This window comes from Lepisosteus oculatus, chromosome 17, assembly GCF_040954835.1.
Source record: "Lepisosteus oculatus isolate fLepOcu1 chromosome 17, fLepOcu1.hap2, whole genome shotgun sequence".
Classification (NCBI taxonomy): Eukaryota; Metazoa; Chordata; class Actinopteri; order Semionotiformes; family Lepisosteidae; genus Lepisosteus; species Lepisosteus oculatus.
The window spans coordinates 21,366,998-21,391,404 of record NC_090712.1 but is presented as its reverse complement, the minus strand read 5'-3'; the positions used below and the strand labels follow the sequence as shown (position 1 = coordinate 21,391,404).

At 35.6% G+C, this 24,407-nt stretch overlaps 1 protein-coding gene across 1 annotated transcript in view; it reads left to right on the top strand.

Moving 5' to 3' along the window:
- The window catches only part of lmbrd1 (LMBR1 domain containing 1), an 85,681-nt gene extending 62,463 nt beyond the window's left edge, over nucleotides 1–23,218 (top strand). The window contains exons 15-16 of the mRNA XM_006638871.3: nucleotides 21,847–21,938; nucleotides 22,455–23,218. Coding sequence (XP_006638934.1) covers nucleotides 21,847–21,938; nucleotides 22,455–22,568 — 206 coding nt within the window. The 3' untranslated portion in view covers nucleotides 22,569–23,218. The remainder of the gene's footprint in view (nucleotides 1–21,846; nucleotides 21,939–22,454) is intronic.
- The last annotated feature ends 1,189 nt before the right edge of the window (nucleotides 23,219–24,407 follow it).

Here is a 24,407-nt window from a genome sequence, read left to right as displayed (position 1 = left end):
AGGATTCTAAAGGTTAAATACATTGTTTCTAATAACTAAAGAAAGCAATTGCCTGGTGGTTCATTTGAGGTGTGTATTAACTCTGAACTGAATTCTTTAATTTTTGCACTTGCTATAAGATAGTTGCACTGACAGTGATTTAGGATTTAAAATTAAATGTCAAATACAATCTGTGTGCATTATAACTAATACATCCATCCATCTGCTTTTGATTTCTAATTGAAATCATGCAGTTAAACATATTTTGTTGTCAATGAAATCTGTAAAATAAATCTCAAGATATTACCATTTGTTCAGATCAAATGTTTATTTAAATTGTGATCTCTGGGGAAAAAAATATACCTTTTTTAAGAAAATTGAAATTATGAAATCTTCTGTATATTTTTTATTTCAAGTATTACATAACCATTACAAGACCAGTAATCTGTTGATAGATAATGGTACTTCATTCTGATCCCTTATTGAAGCTTACAGTAATTGGTTAAAAACTGTGATAGACAAACTCTCTAGAATTAAAAGCTGAAACTTTTAATCTGGTCAATTGGAGCTTCATATTTTTTTCCTGAACCAGATGTAAAGATCCTTAGAGTTTAAGTTCACATGCCATGTTAAATTGGCAAATCTAAATTTACTATCTTTTATTCCCACTTTTCTTGTTGCTGTTGAAAAACATTTCCTTTTGTATTCTAGTGCTTGTGTAGACTTGATATCAGCATAAGACATAGATGAAAGTTAAACCAAATAGTAATTCTGCACAGTGCTCCAAATAAATATGGCCTCTCACATATGGTTAATGCATCTTAACTAATTTTCCATTGTTTGATATGACCACTAGACATCTCTAGTGAAACATTTCGAATACATTCTGACCTGTTGTGTTTTAATCTCAGAATCAGACCAACCATGGCATAGAAACTAGAGGAGAATATTAAGTGTTTTGAGACAGTTATGCTTTTTCAAATACATGACACCAAGAAATAATGGAGTATTAAGGAGTAACTGTCAACCTGTGCCACCTATATGCATTCATTTCCACCGAATGTCTATGAAATGTGAGGTTAACCCTTACTGAAGAATAAAGGAGCTTTTATTTTTGTGTTTGGAGGTAACAAGAAGTTGCTAATCAATATTGAACTAATGTGTTAAAATTCGAGTCGCATCAACACAGCAGTAAAAGCATAACTCTGAGCCAGGATGCTACAGAGCATTAATTGTGTTTGTTCAAGGTTACAAGCAGGAGTATACAAGTACAATACAGCTGAGCTATGACCGCTGAAGTTTAGCTGAGCTGGGATACAAATAAAAAGCAACTTTAAAGCTGTTCTAAAGAATATCTTGAGCCTTTTTAAGGCTGTATGTAGAGCACTCCTTTCTGATTTTCCTTAATTTCTCCATTGAGACAATAGGTTATGGTTAGACGAGAACTATTAGGTTATCTCATAATCACAAATAAATTGTTTTAACTTAACTGTCGCAACACTTTTGGGGTACACTTTTAGAATCACTATCACACATTTCCTTTTCCTTTGTGCTATATCGTTTTCTTGGCATAGGGAACAGGGTGTTTAGCCAAAACACCCCCTATCCTGACAAGGGCCTAAGACCTGGAAAAATGCAAAACTAATCCCCCAAAAAATGCCCTCACCCATCACCATATTTCACAGTGAGAGTTTTTAAACATACGATCCTTACCCTTTTTACACCAAACATAATACAAAGGTTTAATTTTGGTTTGTTTGACCATAAGATATAGTTCCAGTTATCACTTGCATGTAGTTATACACTGGTGCTAGAAAGTTTTTGAACCCTTCATAATTTTCTGAATCTCTGCACAAATTTGACCTAAAATGTGATCAGATCTTCATCTAAGTCATACAAATAATGAGAACCCAATAAAACAAATAATACACAAAAGGATATACTTTTTCATTCATTTATTGATCAAAATGATTCATCATTAAATGTCTTTGTCGGAAAAAGTATGTGAACCTCTAGGATTAAGTTAAGAGGATAATTAGAGTCAGTAGTGTCAATCAATGGGATGACAATTCAGGTGTGAATTTGGTGGCCCTGCTCTATTTAAAAAACATCAACCTGAGTCTTCACTACCAAAGTCTGGTCTTCACCACACAGGTTTGTGAACGCATGCCATTCCTCGATCAAAGGAGATTTCTGAGGACTGAAGTCATGTGAATCCCTATTATTGCACATAGTGGCCACTCAACTAATATTATTTTAATTTAGGTTTGCCACTGCAAAGAGTTTGAAAAATAATGCTATCATGAGTTTTGCTCTTTTTTCTTTGTGTGGAGTAAATTATGTAGTTTACAAATACTAATTGCTAATTCATAGTGTCATGGTTACAAAACTTTAAAGCAACAAAATGTGGAAACTATGCAAGGCACTGATGTTTTTTTATTCTCATTTCATTGGTCATATGGAGGGCACCATTTGTGTCTCAGGGCAATAGTCTTTCATGCATTATTTTTCCTCTTATAGCGTGTAACACTGCATATATTCAGCAGTAAATAGTGGGAGTGATATTGGCCTGAGGCAAGTTATCAGTTCCAACTTTTTTCCCCAGTGGATGGCTGATTGACAGAGATGAAACCACTTGAGCATGTTGATGTAAGCTTCAGTCTTCGATAGCTGGATCTCATACCTTGCCGAGAATTTCTTCTCATCTTGGCAAAGTTGCATTTGACACAATTTGTTATTGTGCTTCCACGTGCAGTGTTCGCTCGAGCTGCTGCGATTACATAACAGCCATTACACAACACAGTGGAGGAGGAAGTGTCAAGCAGGGAGAACGCATGTGACAGCAAAAAGGTTTCTCTCGGAACAAACGCAGGTCTGTTCAAGAGATCTGTGTAGTCAAAAACAAAATTGCCTGTAAAGCAGAGCCAAGCAAAAGGCCATTCTGGCATTCAAAATAACAGAAAATAAATGGCCCTGAGACATGCAAAATCGCAAGGGCTTTTGGGTAAGGAACATTAGTCCACTTTTTACAGCTATATCTGAATTTAGAGCACATCTTAAAAGACAATTTTGCCTTGCAGTGCTGAAAGTAAAAGGTCTTTCAGTTTAATAACCCTGTTTCAGGGTTTTTCTTCTGCAATGCTTTTGGGGAACTGGAATGACCTGGAAATCTTTACAGGAAAATGTTTGGATGCTAGATTTAAAAAGGAGAGGAGACCAACTTTTATTTTTTTGTTTTATTATACTACAATATGTTTGAGCATATACAAAATAATATGTAACTTTATTAAAATAAAATACTGGTTCATTACAAAATCTGTATTCTGTCTAAATGTCCTATAATTTTATTACACTTTTACTCCAGAATCAAGACATGAATTAAAATGTCCTCAGTTAAAGATGTTATGTTGCAGAATTGTTTAGCTGAGTTTTGCTTTTTTATACAGAACTGTAAAAGTAAGTAATATTTAGCACTTTTAAATCTATTGCATAATTAGATATTTCATAAAAAACATCAATGCAGTTAAGGCAAATTTCAGTCAATGTTAAAGTAACACTTTTCCTGTACATAGAAAATACTTTCTGCATCTGTTCATTATCTGTAGGTTCTCTGAATAGATGTTTTATACTTCTGTTTCTGGAGAGTCTAGTTTGTTGCCATGACTACAAGACATCAGGTAGTTCTATTTCTCATAAGGCTGATGTTTCACTACATTGAGCGGCAGTGTATGAAAATTAAAAATACGTTTCAATTCCCCTTTGTTTGTTTCAATCTAACTTGTCTTTATTTTATTTAATATACAGTAGTTCTTTACTGATTTAAATAAAAAATGGAAAAGTATATCTTAAAAGCTTTGTGCACCAAAAGACTAAAATCCTGGGGGATAGCATTAAGGTGTCATTGAGAACAGCATTAAGTATTTCCTATTTTAAATTAATATTTTGCCTTTGCATATTTTCCACTCTTATTTGTATCTCATATCAAGTCTATATGTGCTTCAGGTAATGTTACAGTGTAATAAATACAAGTTTATTACATCAATGTATCTTCTGTTTCATGAATGCATAAAAAACAGTAATGGTTCTTTTCACCTTCATAGCTGCGAAGTTCACACAGATTTGATACTGGCTTTCCAGCAACTTTCAACTTTTTTTTAGGATTGGCTGTGTTTATTTCCTTTCTTCCATTCACTTGATCTTGCCTTCAGATAGGAATTTAGATGGAGGGAGGATGCTGCAGGAATGTGAGATTTCTGGTGCCACAGCAGAGCTGATTAAGTTTAAGAAATATTCAGGCACACAGCCAGGGGTATTTGTCAAAAATCTGTGACAGAAAAAATCAGAGTTAAGCAACCTGACAGCTAACCTGCTTTCTGAAATACATGGAAAGAACAACTTTAGAGCAGAGAGGAAATTCAGACGATGTCCTCCGTCACCAGTGAGCTCACAGCTGTGGATCACAGGATCTACAGGTAGTATTGCTGAATGTGTTTCCATATTCCTTTCCAGAATAAAAGTGCACAATATGGAGAGCTGCATGCAAGATGGGGATTTTTTCTTTTTATTAGGGGCCTTGGTAAACTCACTGTGACTGTGGGCAGTCTACATTCTTATCTGTTCTTGATTCCTCTTATGTTTGTGAGACTCTTACCTAGTGTCTGTGCAGTTCTGATGTAACAAATTGATTTAATATTCAACTAGGCAGTTGCAGTGTTTGAAAGATCTTGATTGATAAGCAGAATTTGACAGTTATTAGAATAGTAACATCTTGGTAAGCAGCTTCCTGAAGCTGTGTGGTTCATCCTCATGGTTCTAGACAAGTCATGTTACTTTGTGTCTCAGAAACTAAAGGATTTCTTTCCTATAGTGAATGGCATAGAGTACATGTAATTAACAGACTAGGGAGCCCTAGAAATATTTGGTGTATTTGAGTGATAGAAATTGAAATTAGCAATGAGAACATTCACAGACCTCTTTGAAGGGTTTTAAGTAGTACTGTATGTATCTCTATTTAAGAGGTGATGTCAGATTTTTAATGTCTAATCAGGATTTTAGATGATAAATGTGTTTCTTCTTATAGATAAATATTATGTAAAGCCAAATTTATCATCCAGAGGGACTTCAGTAACTTCTTTGTAAGTATGCTAAGAGTAATTATGAAGCCTAGCATGTACAGAAAGACAGTGACTTCTCAGTGACTCTCCAGCAGTCAGGATAATAATTATGAACTTGTCGTGTTATTAACTAGCCATCATTTTGGTTAGACTACATATTTGTAGAGCAAAACATTTATCTTACAGAGTTTAAGTTTAGCAGCGTGATATTGATGGATGCCATTTTATAAATGCTGAATCTTATAAATGATATTTCCATATATAAATTTATGTCCTATTTATGACTGTCTTCAGAGACAGAAAAAACACAATATTTAACTGCCCTGTAAATACCTTGCTTGCACTTTACAGCATGAAAAACAGAAAAGATCTTTATCTACATCAGCTATTATAATATAGTGTTATGCATGTTGAATTGTTCTGTCATTGGCAGTAATCTACCAAGCTCACTAAAATTATCTTCCACTGGCAGAAAAACATACATTAGTGCCCCCAAGAACATTGGCAAGTTGTGCTGTGTTCCTGTCATATTCAATTTCCTTTTTTATTCAGCTATGCAATTGTATTGTGTTGCCTTTTCTTTGTTTTTACAATGCTGGTCTTTTTACTGACATCTTACTTGCATCTTATTTTTGCTTTTTTTAATTATCAGTATTTGTCATTGTCACTAAATATCTTCTTATGAAAGCAATTGCTACAAAGAGGTGGGTTGTCTCTTCGAATAATCACAGATCTTCAATCACTAAAAGATATTGGGATGCCCTTTAAAATTAAATGCTCAGTCAGTACATAACCTGCTTTATAATCGGTTACTTAGCAACAGCAGGTTTAATACAATTTTAATACAGAAAGCCCATAAGGGAGAAAATGTTTTTCACTTTTTACTGCAACTTCAGATACTTTAAGTATGCATCCTGTATTCAATGGGAATTATTTATTTCTAAACACAAAACAAATTCTAATACTGTAGTGTGAAAGATGATTGTCCCATGATTTCTAATAAAATAGTGAATCTTCAAACAGCTTTGCCTGGTGATCTATTCTGATTTGTTCTGTAAGAGATCTGTGCAAAACCTGTGTATTAATTTCAAAATCAGCCTTATTAAACACTCTTTAAAAGAAAAAAGGGAGGTAGATGTGAAAGAATCATGCAACATTTTGTTCTTGACAGTTACATTAAGAGTAGCTCCTGATGAGTTGCTGACAAGATTTTAAATGCTTTTCTAAGTTTCTTTTCTAAAAGGACTCTTTTGATGCCAGCTACCTTACCTATAGCGACTGAGCTGTTCAGATAAAAAAAAATGTTGTCAGGAGCAGAGAATAAGTTAGAAATAAATGAAAAGGTTGGACTTATTTACTTGATGCAGTCTCAGCTGGCCAACCCGTGATACAAGATGGGGCACTGTCATTGGTAAAACCAGAGCTTTGCCAGTGGAGATCCAAATGATTGAGTTTCTCACATATTAAAAAAATAAGTATAGCTTGCAAGTTTAAATAGTCATGGGCTGTGGGGGACTGTTCAGTTTTCAATTATCCTTGCAATTATTTGTATGTTCTCCCCATGTTTCCTTTAAGTGCTCTATTTTCCTCCCACAGTCCAAAAACATACTGGTAGTTTAATTGTCTTCAGGGAAAACTGGCCCTGGTATAATTGTGTGCATGTCTGTGATGGACTGGTGTCCCATCAAGGGTGTATTCTGCCCAGCTTGCAGAGACAGGCCACCGGCTCCCCCAGCCCTTGATTAAATGAAGTGGTTAATATAATAATAATTGCTTACACATACACTTTTCTGGACACTCCACTCAAAGCACTTTACAGGTGCAGCATCCACCTGGATGATGCGACGGCAGCCATAATATGCCAGAACGCTCACCACACATCAGCTATCAGAGAGCAGCATAATGAATCCAATTCACAGATGGGGATTATTAGGGGGCCATGATTGGCCAATAGGAAATTTGGCCAGGACGCCAGGGTTACACCCCTACTCTTTTTGAGAAACACCCTGGGATTTTTAATGACCACAGAGAATCAGGACCTCGGTTTTATGTCTCATCTGAAGGACGGTGCCCGTTTACAGTATAGTGTCCCCCTCACTATACATGGGACATTAGGACCCACATGGACCACAGGGTGAGCACCCCCTGCTGGCCCCACTAACACCTCTTCCAGCAGCAACCTTAGTTTTTCTCAGGAGGTCTCCCATCCAGTTACTGAGCAGGCTCACACCTGCTTAGCTTCAGTGGGTTGCCAGTTGTGAGTTGCAGAGTGATATGGCTGCTGGTTACAAGATGGATGGATGATAGTGTTCTTTTAGTTTTAGCTTGCTTGGGAATGCAGGTCCTTTTTTACATTTCTGTATTTTTAATTATATTAACACTTTCTATTAAAACATGATGCACTCTTTGGGATTGCTGAATTCTTTGGTATTTTAGAAAATAGCAACAATAAATGGCCTCATTAGAGCTTACAGTATGTGTCCCTCTATAACAGTGCAAAGTGTTCTCTGTGTGCGTAAAGGACTGTAATATTTCTATTGAGTACATCAAAACAAAGGAATTTCAGATCCCTTTAATTGGAGGTAGGACTAAGTGCCTTTGATTAGTTTTATAATTTCCCTTGCTTGATCAGGATAGTACACAGGCCAAAACTATACTAATTTATTTAATAGGAAGATTTTGAAAAACAAAACAAAACATATCTGACCAGCTTCTGTTTAGTGAAGGTGTTCATTTTGTTATTCAAATGAGAAACAAGTTTGATTGTAGGCATCCAGTATTATTATGAATTGAAACTTTAAGATATTTCATTAAAAAGGTAATTAAATATATTTTTCTTGTCTGTTTAATTATTGAAGATGGTTGAATTTATAATTATTGATTTTCAGTATTCCTTGGTGGTCTTAGAGTAGTTTAATGTGCTTTTGGATGACAAACTGAAAGGTTGTCCTAATTCCTGAAATGAAAGTTGTGATCCTTTACACAGAGCAACTTCTTAGATATGTGTTATTACTGCGAGCTACCACATCAGCCGTATTGTGAACTGTACAATAGGAAAGCCTCTAATTTCCAACCTGATGCAAGCAACCTCATATTCCCTTCAACCCTCTAATTTAGAAATCACTGAAGTGGATACTTAATGCCACTGTGCTCAATGAACCGATAACTTTCAGAATCTTCAGCCTAGAAAATGAAGAAATTGCTCAGGCTCAATTAACTGTGTGTAGTACCAAACTCCACAGTAGAACAGGAGATTGGATATAATGACCCTAATGAGCATTATAGTGGAAAAGATTATTAAAAGTAATTAAATTAATAACCTCATTGCTTTGACATATTTAGTTTATCTGGCTTTGTCTATATTCATTGGACATTTTTACTTTCTCTGAGCTAATCTTTGATTGGATATTTTCTTTCCCATTCAAGTATTCAGCAAAATATTTTTGAATAAGAGCTGTTGTTGATGATTCTTTCTGAATGACTTCTCTTACTGTATTGTTTCTTGTCGAGGTGGGGTAAATTAGGTAGTGATCAACCAGGGAAAATGGTTCACTTGTAGTTTTGGTGGTATTTGGAGATACACTGCATTTTTGGAGTAGACGGATCTTAATATTCTTATTATTAGGTACCTGTTACCTGTTCAGTGAAACCAAAAATTAAATCTGCAAAGTAATAAGAATGAAGAAACTTTGATTCTTGCCGGATTGTCTTTCTTAATTTCAAATCAGTGCAAAGTATAATGCTTTTATTTTCCGACCAAACCTTGCTCTTCTTCTGCCCTGAGATCATTCTGCTTAGAAATGGTAACGTCTAGTATGTCAGAGGACATATGAAACATGAAAGTTTGAGTAAGGGGCAATTAAGAGTGTTGTCTTGGCCCCCTGCCTTTCTGGCCATTACCTTATATCTGGGAACACCTAACAGTCATCACAGGAAATAGTATGTATGACAGATTCTGAAAGTTGCACATGTTTAGGCAAATGCATTCCCATTACTTTCTGTCTGTATTGGTATGTTTAAAATTGTAATTCTTTTTATAAGACTTGCCGCACTGTCAGTGAATTTGATTTTCTTTTCTGAGTTCTTTTAGGAGCTCACACCAATGGATTTTGTGGGCATATATTTACTTTGTTGTTTGATCTGTGATATATCTTAACCTTTTTGGTCTTACTGATTTTTTGGGCATGCTCAGCTATAATCGAGAAGTTTCTAACTAGAGTTAACTAAACAATAAAAGCTTATTCTTGAGCTTACTATTGCTTTCAGGTACGTTCTTCGTTAAAGGAAGGAGTGTTATTTTGTTGCCGACTGTATAATGATCCAAGTTAAATTTCTCTTTAATTGTTATGTAGTAGAGAGAGTGTATTGTACTCATTTTATTGTTTTGGGATTTAAATTGCTACCTGTTAAAAACATTTGCAAAACTATAAATATAATAGGAAGTCTTTTGCATTGAATTTGATATCCATCCTCAACATTCATTTTTATAGACTGAAAATGTCAGTTCTTATTTCTCAAAAGGTATGGGAGAATTATTCTTTTTATCCTGCTTTCTGTTTATTGAAGTAACGTGATGATTTTTGTTTTTGGTAAATGAAAGAAAAACAACTAGGTTATACAGGGCAATAAAGAGAAGACATTTCTGTGATGCTGTTCTTAACTTCATGCGTTTTATTTAAGGCTGTAGTTATGGCTGAGTAGCTGTGCTAGTAATGGCTGTAGTTAAGTTAAAAGTTAAAATTGTAAGCAAGCAACCGTTATTAAACAATGTTATTATAAATAAAATAAATTACTTGGGTAAAGGTTCTAAAAATTGTGAATTTACTTTGTCAAAAGTTGAGTTACTGAGCACAGCTGCATGACTTTACAAAGGAAGGTTTATTCACAACTGTGTGCCCATTTTGCCAGTATCCTGGGTTTCGTGTCCAACAATGCTGTTCTTGAAGTAATTTAACATATTCTGATGGAGCAGGAGAGAAACATAGGGAGATGTTGCTGCTTTTCTTGATATTTTTTAAATAAAAAAACAGAACAGTTTATAGATATAACTTGTCCTTTTGGTAAAGTATAGCAGAAGAAACAAGCAAAAATAACCATAGGTTTTTTTTAACACATCCTCAGTGATTTGGTTTTAGATACAAACGAGAATTCTCATAGGCACAGTTATATATTTGAAAAGGTTTGTCCTTTGGATGGATGAACTGTAACTGAAAACTCAATACCTGAACCCTGTAATATTTCAATGAAGGATTGCTGTTTGAAGGTGAAACGGGTCAGCAGTGAATGCAATAATTTGTTTAGGCAGACTACTGTTGAGAACCATCTGTGAGTCACATTCTGAGTCTGTAATTCAGGTGAGCAGCTGGAGCTCTGCAGATGGTGGGGGAGTCTGAGCATCATCACATTTGTTCTGTAGAAGTCTGGTAACTCATGGTTGGCCCTGCAGTAGCTTAACTCTTCACATACTCGCACACACTAGCATAGGTTTCTCAATGCTCAGAGTGAAATAAAACAACCAGCGAGCTTCAAACTAGAAAACTGGGAATTGGCCTCCTACTGTACCTCTGAAGTGCCTCTTTAAAATCTGTTTTTGTGATCGTTTTAATAAAGGCATACTTCAGTAGAGTATTCTCTTGGACTGAAAATATGCCATGCTGTTGTTGTTTTTTGTAAATATGTGAAAAAACTAGTAAAATGCAAATGTCTTAATAACTGGTATTGACTCAATAAGGATCTCCCTGTGGCCATGGTAATGACAAACATTTTCTTCATAGCAAAATTTGAGTTTTTTGCCTTTACAATTTGTTCATTGTACAAATTATATTAGGTACGCATGGACCTGTGACAAATGAGATAATCTTGTGTGTGATGTAGATAATGTATGCATTTACATTTTTTACAAGAGGATCTGATACAACTGAGTTGTCAGCACTGTTTCTTTTATGCTTTATATTTAATTTGGCATTTATATGAGCAATTTATTGAGAAGCAACAGAAATGCAAAGTGCAGTGGTGCATTAATAGTGCTGATGCATGGTGTGGCTCTCCTACGTTAGGTGAAGAAGGGAAGGCAGATCACAATGAGAACCTTAACACTGCTGGGTCTGGCTTTGCTCACCAGATGGTTTCCCAGCCAGACAGTGAAGAAGGTTTCTTTACTCACACACATGGTCAGTTTTTAACACTGCTTTTAAGACTTTAAGACTTTTAAATCTGATGAAAGTAAAATAACTGTGGTAGGTTTCCTGCACATTCACTCTGATTTCACAGTCAGATGTTGCTGTACAAAACAGCACAGCATAAATGGAATTGTTTTACCATTAAATGCAAAAATGTTTTTTTCCAAAAATGACCCGTTATAAAATGTTTTTTAATATGCATATATGATATGATATTGTTCATGATGCCTTAATTTCTAGTCCTAGTCCAGAGTATTATAAAAATGTTCTTTGTTTTATATGTATATAGCAGAACAATAAATCAATAAATACTCACACCTGATAAATCAGTATTGAGATATAGTTGGAGAAAACATTTTCACAATATATATTGAGAAGTAATATCCCCCTTCTTTCTGTTTAAAAGCCTTCTGCACTTCTGTTTGCAACAGGTCCATCATCCTAAATATGCCATCATATTTTAAAGGAACATGAAATATGCAGCAACAGATAAATAAATGCACTCAGCTCAGGTGTAAAGGCATCCTTGGAATTTGTCTCCAATGCATCTCCAACTGCATGGTGTTGATGCATCATTTTAATACCCCAAACTCACCAGAGTGATTTTTGTCGGTCTTTGCAAATACCCTCTGTCCTGTTAATCTCTTTCACTCAGATAAATCGCTCTGTGACAAGAGTTCCGTGAAGATTACTATAATAACTGCATCTAGCAATTTTAAATGCAGCTGTCTTGCTGAGGACTCAGTCACTGTTGAATCAGATGATCTGTCGAACTCTGGCACATCTTGAAGTGCTTCAATGAGAGTGAGTGTACCATTTTAGCACTGGGTGACTAATCTGTTCAAGAGTGCAGATGTTACAGTACTGGCAACATGCAGTCACTTTTTCAACAAATACTTTGTCTCTGTGAGCTTCTGTAAACTTCATGCTCTAAACATGCTATGAAATGGCCTCTTGCTGCAGCTGAGCACTGTAAAGATGGCAATAAAGCTTAATGGACAGAGTTTCCTCTGGCAGCTCTGACAAAACGCCCACTGGCCTTCACTTTCTTATTAACACCCTTTGGATTTATCACTTTCAAAAGCAGACTGTAATCTCGTCTTTGTTGCAAATAACATTCATCTTGGAACTTGGTTTCTATTTTGTTTACCAGCTCATGAAAGAACAGAAGATGGGAAAACAAATAAGGTCCTTCCCCCAATCTTTCTTGTTTGGTTACTAGTCAGTTAACTGACTAGTCACTGCATTAGTCTTTTCTGTAATCTTTTTTTGTTTGTAATATATTTTTTTAATGTGTTGCCAATTCAGTTTCAGATGCAATCCTTTGCCTCTTTACAGACATTTCTGGCGATGGTTAACTTATTCTTAACTTTTCACAATTTAATTAATATATGTATTACTTTATAGTGATTTATTATTAAAATACATTTAATTCTATCCTATCAAGATTTAATGAGAGCTGATTATTCTAGCAAGTAGAAGTTGCTTAAATGTCAGATGGAAATCTGAGATGTTGTAGAGTGATGTGTAGGAATCTCCATTCTGAATGTGATTAATTCACATGGATTCATTACTACTAGAATTAATACTTTAAGCAAACTTGATATATAAGCTCTCAATATATAACTGATAGATTACTGCAGTTCAAATGAACACTGCCAGACTGTCTGAATGCAAATAATGATTCGTGCCAATGTCATGATTTTTTACTGAATATATGCTTCACATTATATAGAGCCTCACCTACACTTTGCAGCTGAAGTGAGACCTGTTCTGGAACTTTCTCAGCAATCTTCCAGTGATTTGTTGGATGCTTGAGAATAAGCTGAGTTAGTCTGGTGTTGTTTCGGGACCCAGGAGTAACTCTGGGTACATGTTTAATCAATTTCACAGATGCACAGTTTTAAACCATCACTGCCCACAGTTCTGACAAGCCTGCTGTCAGTGCTGCCTGTGTCAGAGTTCTCAGTGTCTTTCCCTAGTAGTTCAAATGATCTAGTCTGGGCATGAAATTGTATGAACTTTTTCAGTGTTCAATCTCAGTGTTTTTTGCATTTGAAAATATTTAGCTAATGTTTTAATTGTAGTTGGCTATTTGTAATGTTTGTTATGATATTGTTAAGACAAATATTTGACATGAATTCTAGGATTTATAGATATCTGCTGTTTATAAATTTGTTTTCAATTTGCACTCCAGCAGTGACATACATAAAAATGTGCGTGGGATTTAATCTGTTTATTAATATGCTACAGAGTATATTATTATTATATAATAATAAGATATTTTATCATTTATATATTTTTTATCATTTATATATTTTTATTTATAATAAAGTACAGAACAATGATTTCCAGTATTTTGTCTACATTTCTATAGCATTGTACAGAATGCTGCTAAATTTTTAAACCACTCATTGGAAAATTGCAGATGAATACTTAAAACTTAATATACTTAAAAAAGGATTTTAACTTACTGTGAGTGAATATATTGGGTTCATCTTTCAATTTTGCAGCTAAAGTTTGGCAGTTCATTTCCCTAAGGATGGCTGCATCCTTCTCTCCTTTTGTTCCTATATTTTTAGGTTTCCTTATTTATTTTTTAATTGCTTACAATAATCATGCTTTGTTATTATTAAAAGTTTTCCTTCTATCTCTAAACATCTCTTAAATTCTACAACTAGGATTTTTTGTCTCAGGGGAATACTTAATGAAGTATATTTTTGTTCTTTTTATGCCAGTTCTTGTGGGATTTAAGGGTAGATTTAAGCCACGGAGCTAGAGCAAACAGCCTTTTACCTTGTTGAACATTAACTGATGAGCACTGCTGTCCTGTCATGTTGGATAAGTCCATTTCACATGTACTGAAGGCTGAATTAATGTATTGCCCCCTTTTCTCTATTAATGTAGTTATATTCAAATGTAAAGGAAGGCCTTTTGCATGTATAGAGATTGCACTAATTTGTCTTTGAAGTATTTTTTCCATGTTTCAGCTTTGCAGATGTGTTTTAGTGAAATGTTATAAATATTTATAGGAAATTTGTTTAAGAACAGCTACTGTAATTAAACTGGGACTACGAAGTGGTTTGAAGTATTTCTTTTTGTTTGTTTTGCAGTAAAACATATTAGTTTCAACTTTCAGGCACTGTTCTCATTTAGCATGTCTGCAATATCCTTAAATATTAAACAGTTGTGTTGCTTTCAATTGAACACAAGTATTTAAAACATGCTGTCCTCCTCCCTAGAAGATTTGCTACAAAATTGTCTGTGTGTTCCCTGATAAGGGTTTGTTGAATCGGACTTTCATTGAAATGGAATAATGGGATGATCTGTTTATTTCTAGCACAGTTTTCGGGTCATAGACATACAGTAGTGCACAGTCATAAGTGAAAGCTTTTCTTTGGACAGAGAGAGAGCATTCATGTCGAAAAGGAAAAGAAATGTGTTGTTGCTCTTTTGACATAGGATAAGCACAACATGTGTTATGCAAAACAGTTTATAATGAAATTCGGAATGAATAACTAAAATTAGTCTCTACAAATTCACTGATATCATTTAAAATATAGTTTTTGTGATTTTAATATTTATTGTATTAAAATAAGATCACTTTATTGGCCATATATAATTTCTTGCATTTGGAATTTGTCTTTTTGCATATCCCAGCTTGCTCTCCATGAGACAGACAGACAGGGAGAGAAGCTTGGTGTCAGAGCGCAGGATCAGCCATTTATATGGCGCCCCTGGAGCAGTTGGGGTTAAGGGCCTTGCTCAGGGGCCCAACAGAGTAGGATTCCTCTGCCTGCTGGGAGATATGAACCGGCAACCTTCCATCCACAGGCGCGGAAAATAGTTTATTTTGTGAATTCACTGTATTCTTGTTGAAAGTTGTGACCAGTTTAATTACTGAATATGTGATATGCATTTGCTGAGGTTTAAACTGTCCTGACAGTGAACACTGCTGCCTTAAATACAGAATATTGTGTTTGCTTTTACAATTGCATTTCCCTGGGTACTAGTGAATAATGACAGGATCACTGGACCACATAGAAGAGGGAAAACTTGGATTACAGCTAATGTATATTTCTATGCCAATATGCTGTTATTCTGACAAACTAAATAAAGAGTGTGGTGGGACTAGAAATTAAACATAACAAACAGCCCCAGAACACTATTTACATCTGCAAGGTGGGAAAAACAGACTGTTTCTGCCGCACTGGAAATGGAACAGTGCGTAGGTAGTATGGAAGAGGGGTCTGAGATTAATGATTCATCTCCTGAACAAAAGGGTTTGGTTTTTTTTTGCCACTTTAATTAAGAAATAGAGTACTCATATTTTATTCATGTCCTTGCTATCAAGGTTACAAATAATGTAGCTGTAGCTTAAACAGGAATGGTGTGTGATTTTCAGATTTTTAGATCAGCTGTCCTGTGTGTTTAGATGTATATCTTCTAAAATGTGCGTGCGTAGATATTTTCTGGTGGAGAAAAGCAGCCCAGTTTTCTATTCTTCCTATATCGGCCTCACCCATGGGTTATTTTGTTAGGCTATTGTGCTGCTTAACATAATATTGTATGATATTTAAAATAAGAGGCTGCGGTTTAGTTCAGACTCCTGAAGAAGCTTCACAGCGGAAACATTGTCTCTTTTCTTTCCAGCATGGAGTAAACCTTTACCTGTTCCTTTGCAGCCGACGCATACCGACACAGCTACCCACTTGTGTTTTTCGTTTTGGATAATGGTCACAATTTTCAACAGAGTTTTCTGTTGCAGCCTAGACATATAATGTTACCCTTTAAATTTTTTCATACAAATGATTAACTGTAAGGCTAATTAAGCATAAGAATCCAGATGCACTACTTGTTTCTAGTAACTTCTATTTTAATTAATTACATGTATTTTTAAAGAGAATGAATTTTTACATAAAACAACCCATTTGGTTTTTTTTAATCCTTCTTTGACTTTGAAAGCCTTGAGAAGGTGCTTTCTGTTGCCTTTTAATAGGTCCTTAACTTTTCTTATGGATATTGGAACTCATCTCCATGCTGAACCTCTTTCTCTCTCATCTATATCAGGGTTTGTGGTCTGCTTTTATGAGCTCATACTTTCCATGTTCTACTACCAACCAAAAGCTCTGATTTTATGTTTTCTTTACATCTCTTAACATCTTTATTGAGGCTTTGTGTTGTTTTACTTTAAAGGTCATGAAGACTAAGCTTGATCTTCTTAAAAGAAGATACCAGTTGTCACATAAAATGTCTTTGAAGTCTGTCTGTCCTTTGGTTTTACTTAGGACACCAGGACCCTAAGCAGAACTGAAGTTTTTCTGTTTTTTCCTATAGTAGTATGTGTTACTATAAGGATACTATATACAAGGAGTTATTTCAGTTCCCTTTAACGCCAGCAGTATTTGGGATGGGGTACAAAATCAAAATAACATGAAATGAAGCTAAAGAAAAGGTGGGAAAAGGCATGCAGTACCTTAATTAAAAACTTGACCAAACAGATATGTCTTTAGATTTAAAACTGAGAGTTAAGAGTTAACAGGTTAACAGGGAGTTCAGATTAACAGGGAGCGAGTTCCAGAGTTGTGGAGCAAGTCGGATGAAAGCACATGCCCAGAGATGCTTTTACCAATACGGTGATTGGGTGTGTAGCACTTTAAGAGTTAGAAGTAGAATTTTGAACTGATTGCGCTGCGTAATGGGGAGTCAGTGAACACGTATGGCATTAGAAATGGCATTAGAAGTCAAGCAGCTGATTTTTGAACCATCACACAGGGGGCACAGAAAAATAAACAGTGTTAGTAAGAAAGGTGAAAAACTGTGCTTTTTACATGTGGTATGAAAAAAAAAAATAATAAAAATATAAACTGGGTACTCTTGTAATTAACTAAACTTTTATTTATTGTGTACTATTTGAACTAAATTAAAGCACTAACTAAAGAATTAGGCAGCTGCTGTGTTCTACTTACTGGCAGTGCAGGAAACTGGTTTTCTTTTGACCTCACTCCTCCCACGCTGGTCCTTATCCCTTTTCCAAAAGACGTCATTTCTGTCTTATCCTTGGTCTCTTGTTATCTCTTGTGATGACAGTCCATGGGTCTGCCTTTCTCCTAAAGTACCACTGTACTCTCTAGCATAGATGGGAGATGCACTTCATAGTTCACAAATATCTGTTGTAGTTATTGACCAAAGTCACATAAAAGGGGCCTAACACTGTCCCACTTGAGAAAATGTGTAACATTATGAAAGAACCGGCTTCATCGCTTCACAAGCATCTTTCACACATAAGGCCACTAAAGCAGATATGTCCCACCCACAGCTGGCAACAGCTCTCACACCCACACAACATCAACGGTGTCTAGGTAGCTCTGAAGTCACAGCACCCATACTGTTAGAGCACATCTCCGATAGCTTCACCAGCACAAATCCTAACTACAAAGTCTATATTCGTGGCGGTTTCACACTATTTCATTGTGACATTGTGACAAAGTATAGACAAAAGCTGTATGTTTGATAGAGTATTATATAAAAATGGGAAGAAAAGCAAATCATGCATTTTTTTTCTCACTTTTTTAGGAATATAGGTCGGTCATTTTTAAACATATCTCAGTTGTGAACAAAATATCTCCTATTAAACAAAAAATGTGCCCTAAAATACACATTTTAGGAGTTGATTGTATCTAAATATACTGTACAATATGAAATATGAAAGTCTGCTGTTATATCGATGCTATAGACTTTATGCCTTGCGAATTTCCATGACTTTGCTATCAATTGTTAATAGAGTAACACAGACTTCCTTGTGACCTGGATTTAATACATTTTAAAAATTGCTTAATTCTAATTTAATTAATTCATTTAGAACTCCAGATAATTTATTCATTATTTAAAATGATATATAATTTATTATAATAGATTTTTTTATATGTATAATTAAATAATTAATAATTAACTTCCTCTTTTCTTCCTCAATGATGAAAAAATCTAAAATTTAGCTATATTGTTATTAATCCGAATAATGGAATTGCTGGGTTAGGCATGATGATAATTTGCCGTTATGTTACTAGGACATACACCAAGCTAAAATGCAGTCTGAGAATATAACATCATTTAATAATAATGTTTAATCAACAAAAACGCGTAAAGTAGGTAGCAAGTAGAAATAGTGGTAATAATGATAGCAGTATGTTTCTGATTCTGTTCGTCAGCCACTGCTGGGATATGTCGGCACAAGCCAGTGCATCAGCCTTCCCTGCTTAACCAGCTTCCTCAGACGCTTGTTCTGAATAGGTGGATATTTTTGCTTTTCATTGGTTCATATATTGCAAATAATCCATCCATCCATTTTCAAAGTGCTTTATTTAGTACAGGGTTGTGGTGGGGAGCCAGAGCCTATCCCAGCAAGGACTGGGTGAAAGGCAGGATGCATTCTGGACAGGACGTCAGTCCACTGCAGGGCACACAGTCTCACCGGGGCCAGTCTCAGTTTCCCAGAAGCAGTTAACTTACTAGTACAGCATGTCTTTGGACTGTGGAAACTGGAGCACCCGGAGGAAAAGCAGGCAAACACAGGGAGAACAGAAACTGAATGTGCAAATCACTTATAGCACTCCAGGAACATAACTCAGGGCCCCAGCTCCACAAGGCAGCAATGCACCGCGCCAATGTGCTGCCCACTGTGGATCACATCTGTTCGAAACATGAAAGACACTATAAAATGGGAAGTGTGTGGAAGAGACAGGCAATATTACTTTGAAGGTTTACACTTGATGAATGACGCAGCTGTGCACTAATATTGCACTAATACTTATCTGCACTCCTATGTGATGCAAACTCATATAACATCACATTCTGGACCCTCTCTGGGGCTTTCAAAGATAAATGTATAGTGGCCTTTAGTTATGCACAATACAAAACTTAAAAACGGCATAAGAGCTGTCCATTACATCCAGGCACTTATTTTCAAAACTTTCCAGGAAAAACAGTCCCCGCTATACTACACTGCTTTGGGAGCTTCAGCTTTGTGTTTTTATATCATCATGGATTTTTAATCATTTTTCTAAGTTTCTATGAACTTTCGGATGCTCTGTGGAAATACCAAACAACTACCAAGCAATTAATATTGATAATTGCAGATAATTTCAGGGTAGGGGATAATTGCACAGTAGGAATGTTTTAATGTGTACCCTGTACTCCTTTCATGCATTTTTGTTACATTTTAATAATTAATAATAATAATAATTGCTTACATTTATATAGCGCTTTTCTGGACGCTCCACTCAAAGCGCTTTACAGGTAATGGGGACTCCCCTCAACCACCACCATTTAATTCATAAATGTTAATATATGGAAGATTTTTCTTGGCTAATTCAATGTGTGTACACACTTGGAGTTAAGTATTTACACCCACTCCCTGGATTACACAAGGGCTCTGTTTCTCATGTCTTTTAAGTTACCCAGATTTTAAAGAAGTCGGAAGCAACCCCTTCTGAGCAGTTTCACTGTCACACCAGGAGACAGAGTGTGAGACAGAATGTAGCAGCAGCTAATACTCCATGAGGTTGCAAGAGAGAAAAACCTTATCCTTTATCTACAGGGAGAAACGGGAAATAACAAGGAATGGAAAAAATATATTGCATAATTAGAATAAATATCAAGCATAGCTTACACTTAAAAATGGTCTACACTAAATAAATTACATATTGGACAGTATTAACAAATGTATATTGTACATTTCATTACCTTACACTGTACTGTCTGCTTATTAAACACTAAATAAAATGCATGTTAAATGATAAAAATAATGGTCACCTGGGTGCTTCCCTGATATGATTGCTATTCAGGTTATATGAGTTACTCAAACATTTCAGCAAAAAAGCACCATGTGATAACAGGGGAGCTGGGGGAGTGACACACGTCTGCTCTGCACTAATAAACCAAGGAAGGAACTTGCCACTCTACGTGCCCTTTGTGTGTCGTGAACTATAGGCAACTTGAAAATGTTATTAGATGGATACTTTATTGATCCCGTGAGGGAAATTGCAGTGCAACAGCAGCTTTACACAGACAACACAGCCACAGTGTGATGAATGATACAATAATAATAATAATAATAATAATAATAATAGTACAATACATACAGTACAATCAGTACAGTGAGGGGTGCGCTAAAAGAGTTACTCACAGTCCGGACACACAAAGAACAAACTAGAACAGTATGCAGAAAATCGTAATAAACATATTAATATAAATATAGATGTAATAATAGATATAAATAGATATAAATATAAATGTATAAATGTCTTCTTCTTTTTTTCACAGCCTTAGTCCCAGACTGTCCTGGGGTCAGCTGCTTTGGTTGCTCTTCTCCACTTGTCTCTGTCGAGCACATCTTCCTCACTCACTTCACATACCTCCATATCTTTTCTCACACAATCTATCCATCTCTTTCTAGGCCTATATAAATGTATAAATGTATTGCACAAAAAATGGTTGTGAACGTGAAAAGAAAGAGAGCAGATATAGCAGTAGATGTGTTCGGTCCAGAAACAGGTCACTGTCAATGTTGCCTCTGCCCAGACGCAAGGTGGATGCGTTGTACAGTCTTATGGCAGAAGGCAAGAATGACCTCCTGTAGCGCTCCCTGTCGCACTGTGGATGAATCAGTCTATTGCTGAACGTGCTCTTCATTTCTACAAGCCTGTCATAGAGGGGATGGGAGATGTTGTCCATGATGGCCTCTGGTTTGGACGCCATTGTCCTCTCAGCCACTACCTCCAAGGGGTCCAGGTCAGACCCAATGACAGAGCTTGCTCTCCTGATGAGCTTGTTCATCCACTGCTCTAATCCCAGGGCCCCAGCATACCACTGCATAGAAAAAGGCGCTCGCTACCACCGACTGATAGAACATATGTAGCATCTTACTACATACATTGAAGGACCTGAGCCTCCTCAAGAAGTAAAATCGGCTCTGTCCCTTCTTATAGATCGTCTATATGTTCTTAGACCATTCCAGTCTATCGTCGATATGGACTCCCAGGTACTTGTACGAGTCCACCATCTCCACGCCACTCCCATGGATGTAGACAGGAGTAGGTTTGACCTTTTTCCTCCTTCCTTTGTCTTTGTTACATTCAGTTCCAAGTGGTTCTCCTGAGACCATCTCCTCACAGTCCTCATGGTCGCAGGTTACATACATTCTTATGTAAATAAGAATGTATGTAAGTTGACCCTTATGTAACCAAGGAAGAGTGTGTATGTTGCAATTTTTTTTCTATGAAATTGCATATCTAAGAATAACTTTTCTCAAGAAGCGGTTTTCTTTAGCCAGTTGCTTTTAGACACATGATTTTATTTGTCATTACGACAAGGTCAGACGTGCTTGGTGAGCACACTGGAAGGTCACTGTTATGCAGTTATGTCTGTTACTTTCAGGATGAGATTATTAATATAATACAGTACATTAAAAAATGTATTTTGTTTGGTTCTTTGTGCAAGTGATATATGGTCAGTATTGTATAGTATTTGTCTAATACATTTACCATTTTCTGTCCTCTTTCCCCTATATTTTACAGATCAGTGCACTGTGACAAGAACATACCTGTTTCTTCATAAGTTTTGGTTTTTCAGTACTATCTATTACTTTGGCAACTGGGCCTTTATTGCGGTAAGCCACTACTTTAACATTTACCAGTTATTAATAAGGATACATAAATACCTGTATTGATGCGATACATACCAAACGATTTGCTTTTTACTTATTTATGCCAGGATAACACTTTTGCAATTCGACAGACATAATGCAAGTAAAACCATAAAGATTGGAGTCGGTGACTGTGATTAACTCAGCAAAGCTTAGGTATTAGTCATTCTGTATGAGAGTAGTGTGTTGTGCATTTTATCATTGCGAACAGTGTTGTAATTTGAGAGCTCAGGGAGAGTGTGCTTGCTTGGAAAACCACATAGTAATTTGGCTGTTAAGCCTTCTTTTGTGTAAAGAAAGTTTAATGCAGAAGACTAAGAATTTAGAAATCCATCTCACCTGAAAAATCCTAAACAGTTTAATTGTTTTTTTCTCCCTTTCTTCTACTTTTTGTAGAGTAGAATTATTCTTTACTTGTTCCTTTGTATCTCCACACTCTAACCTATATAATTTTTAAAAAAGGCTCTTCTGTGCACACAGGTGTTCTTTGTTGGGTTGCTGGTATCTTGCTGCAGAGGAAAAAAGTCAGTGATTGAAGGTGAAGTGGAGGAGGATGACTCTGATTTCAGTGATGATGAATTCATGCATGTTTAGCATTTCTCACGGTGGAGAATCATTGAACCTTTATGGAATCCAAGTCAAGAAGCCTCATTGTTAATGTCAGATTCACTGGGTGTCACAACTATAGATATGAACAGAGAATTTATTTAAGTGTGTTCTCCTTTTTCTCCCTTTTGTCAATTATGAGTTTTATATTTATTTTCCTCCTTCTATGCCTAAATCATGTGCATATTTGCAACATTGAGTATTCGGGAGAAAACATTTGGATAATTTGCACTTAATATGACTTATTTATTCCACATTTCCACATTAGGTAAAATATACTAATTTATAAACCTTGTGTTTATGGTTTTATCAAGTCTTGAATTTAGTTAAAAAGAATTATACCAGTATCACACACAGTATACATTAAATAAATGGTATTATCCTATAATTTTATCTTCTTACAGTTAACTGCATTTTGGTTGTTTTCATTCTAATACAGATCCTTCCATGAGGTACATAGTATGATGTGAAATTTTGCAGTTTCTAGAATTTCTGTGTTGCTGAGCATGTTTTCTTTTTTAAAAGCGTTTTGATTTTTTTCTTCCTGTTGTGTTAAAAAATAATTGTACAGTTTTCAGATTTTTTTTGTGGATCATGCCTCTTTGCACTTCTAATAAAGAATAAACTTCAGTGCTTTATGAATTGCAGTATTAACTTTGCATGACTGTGATAAATGTTCTTGCTATGTAACTGTCACAAAAGACAATTTACCGATTCATCAGCTAACAGACTCCAATGAAACCTGATGTTCTGTTCACCACCAAAAAACAAAGGCTGCCAATATCAAGTGCAAAGACAATAATAAGAAAAACAACTTTCTTTTGTTTTTAACGTGTGCCGTGAAATGTTACTACTTCACATGAGATTTAACAGTTTTTCTGTTATGGAAAAAAAATATTTAAAGGAAAGGGACTTGATATTTCTATTCATAACTCTAGATGTGTTTTACATGCATGGTTATTTACAGTTTAAAATATAAATGGGATCAATTCCAGATCCAGTAAGAGAAAATACTAACCTTTCTTATTTTTCTTCTATGAAGAATAGTGCTTCAATTATTGTTAGATCTGAGCTGGGACATGCTGGCAATGTGAACCCATGAGTGAGATAAGATGGTTTTGCAGACGTAGTTCCTTGTGTGAACTCTGCATGTGTGCCTGTTGTGTGCACGGGAAGTTAATGAGAAACTGTCATGAATTTAATACGAGTTAAGGGCCTGAAGGACTCGGGAATTAATAATTCCTAATGATGTTTTTGTTATATGGTTGGCTTCAATATTTTATTCTGTGTTTCTAATTGGCAAAGAGCTTTTCTTCAGTTTTCAGGGTAGTTGTTCTTGATTTGGTAATTGGGAATCTATTAAAAGTTTCTTAGGTTTTCTGACAGGGACACAGATTATTTCACAAAGTTAAGTCCTTTAGGGAAAAAAAAACAGTTTTAACAGGAGAGACTGGCATTAAATGTAAAGTGAATACACGAATGACACAACAAGAACTCTGTTCGGCTTATATACACTTCTCAGTTGTGGGTTTGTAGGGGGCACTGTAACAGTGTTAAAACTGCAGAAGGCACAAAACAAAGAAATGTTCTTCCTGTGTAACTGTCACAAAAGACAATTTGCGAAGGGTTAAGATAGTAATACATTATTTTGACATTTATAAAAATAAACTGTAGTTCTGTAAAATTTAAAGACTTTAATATCACCGTACTACATCAGTATGATTACATTATTACAGCATAGGTAGTGAATAGTGTTTGTGCACTATTCAATCTGATCCCATGCATTCATTGTTTTGTATTGCAACACCTACACTCAGCAGGCATTGG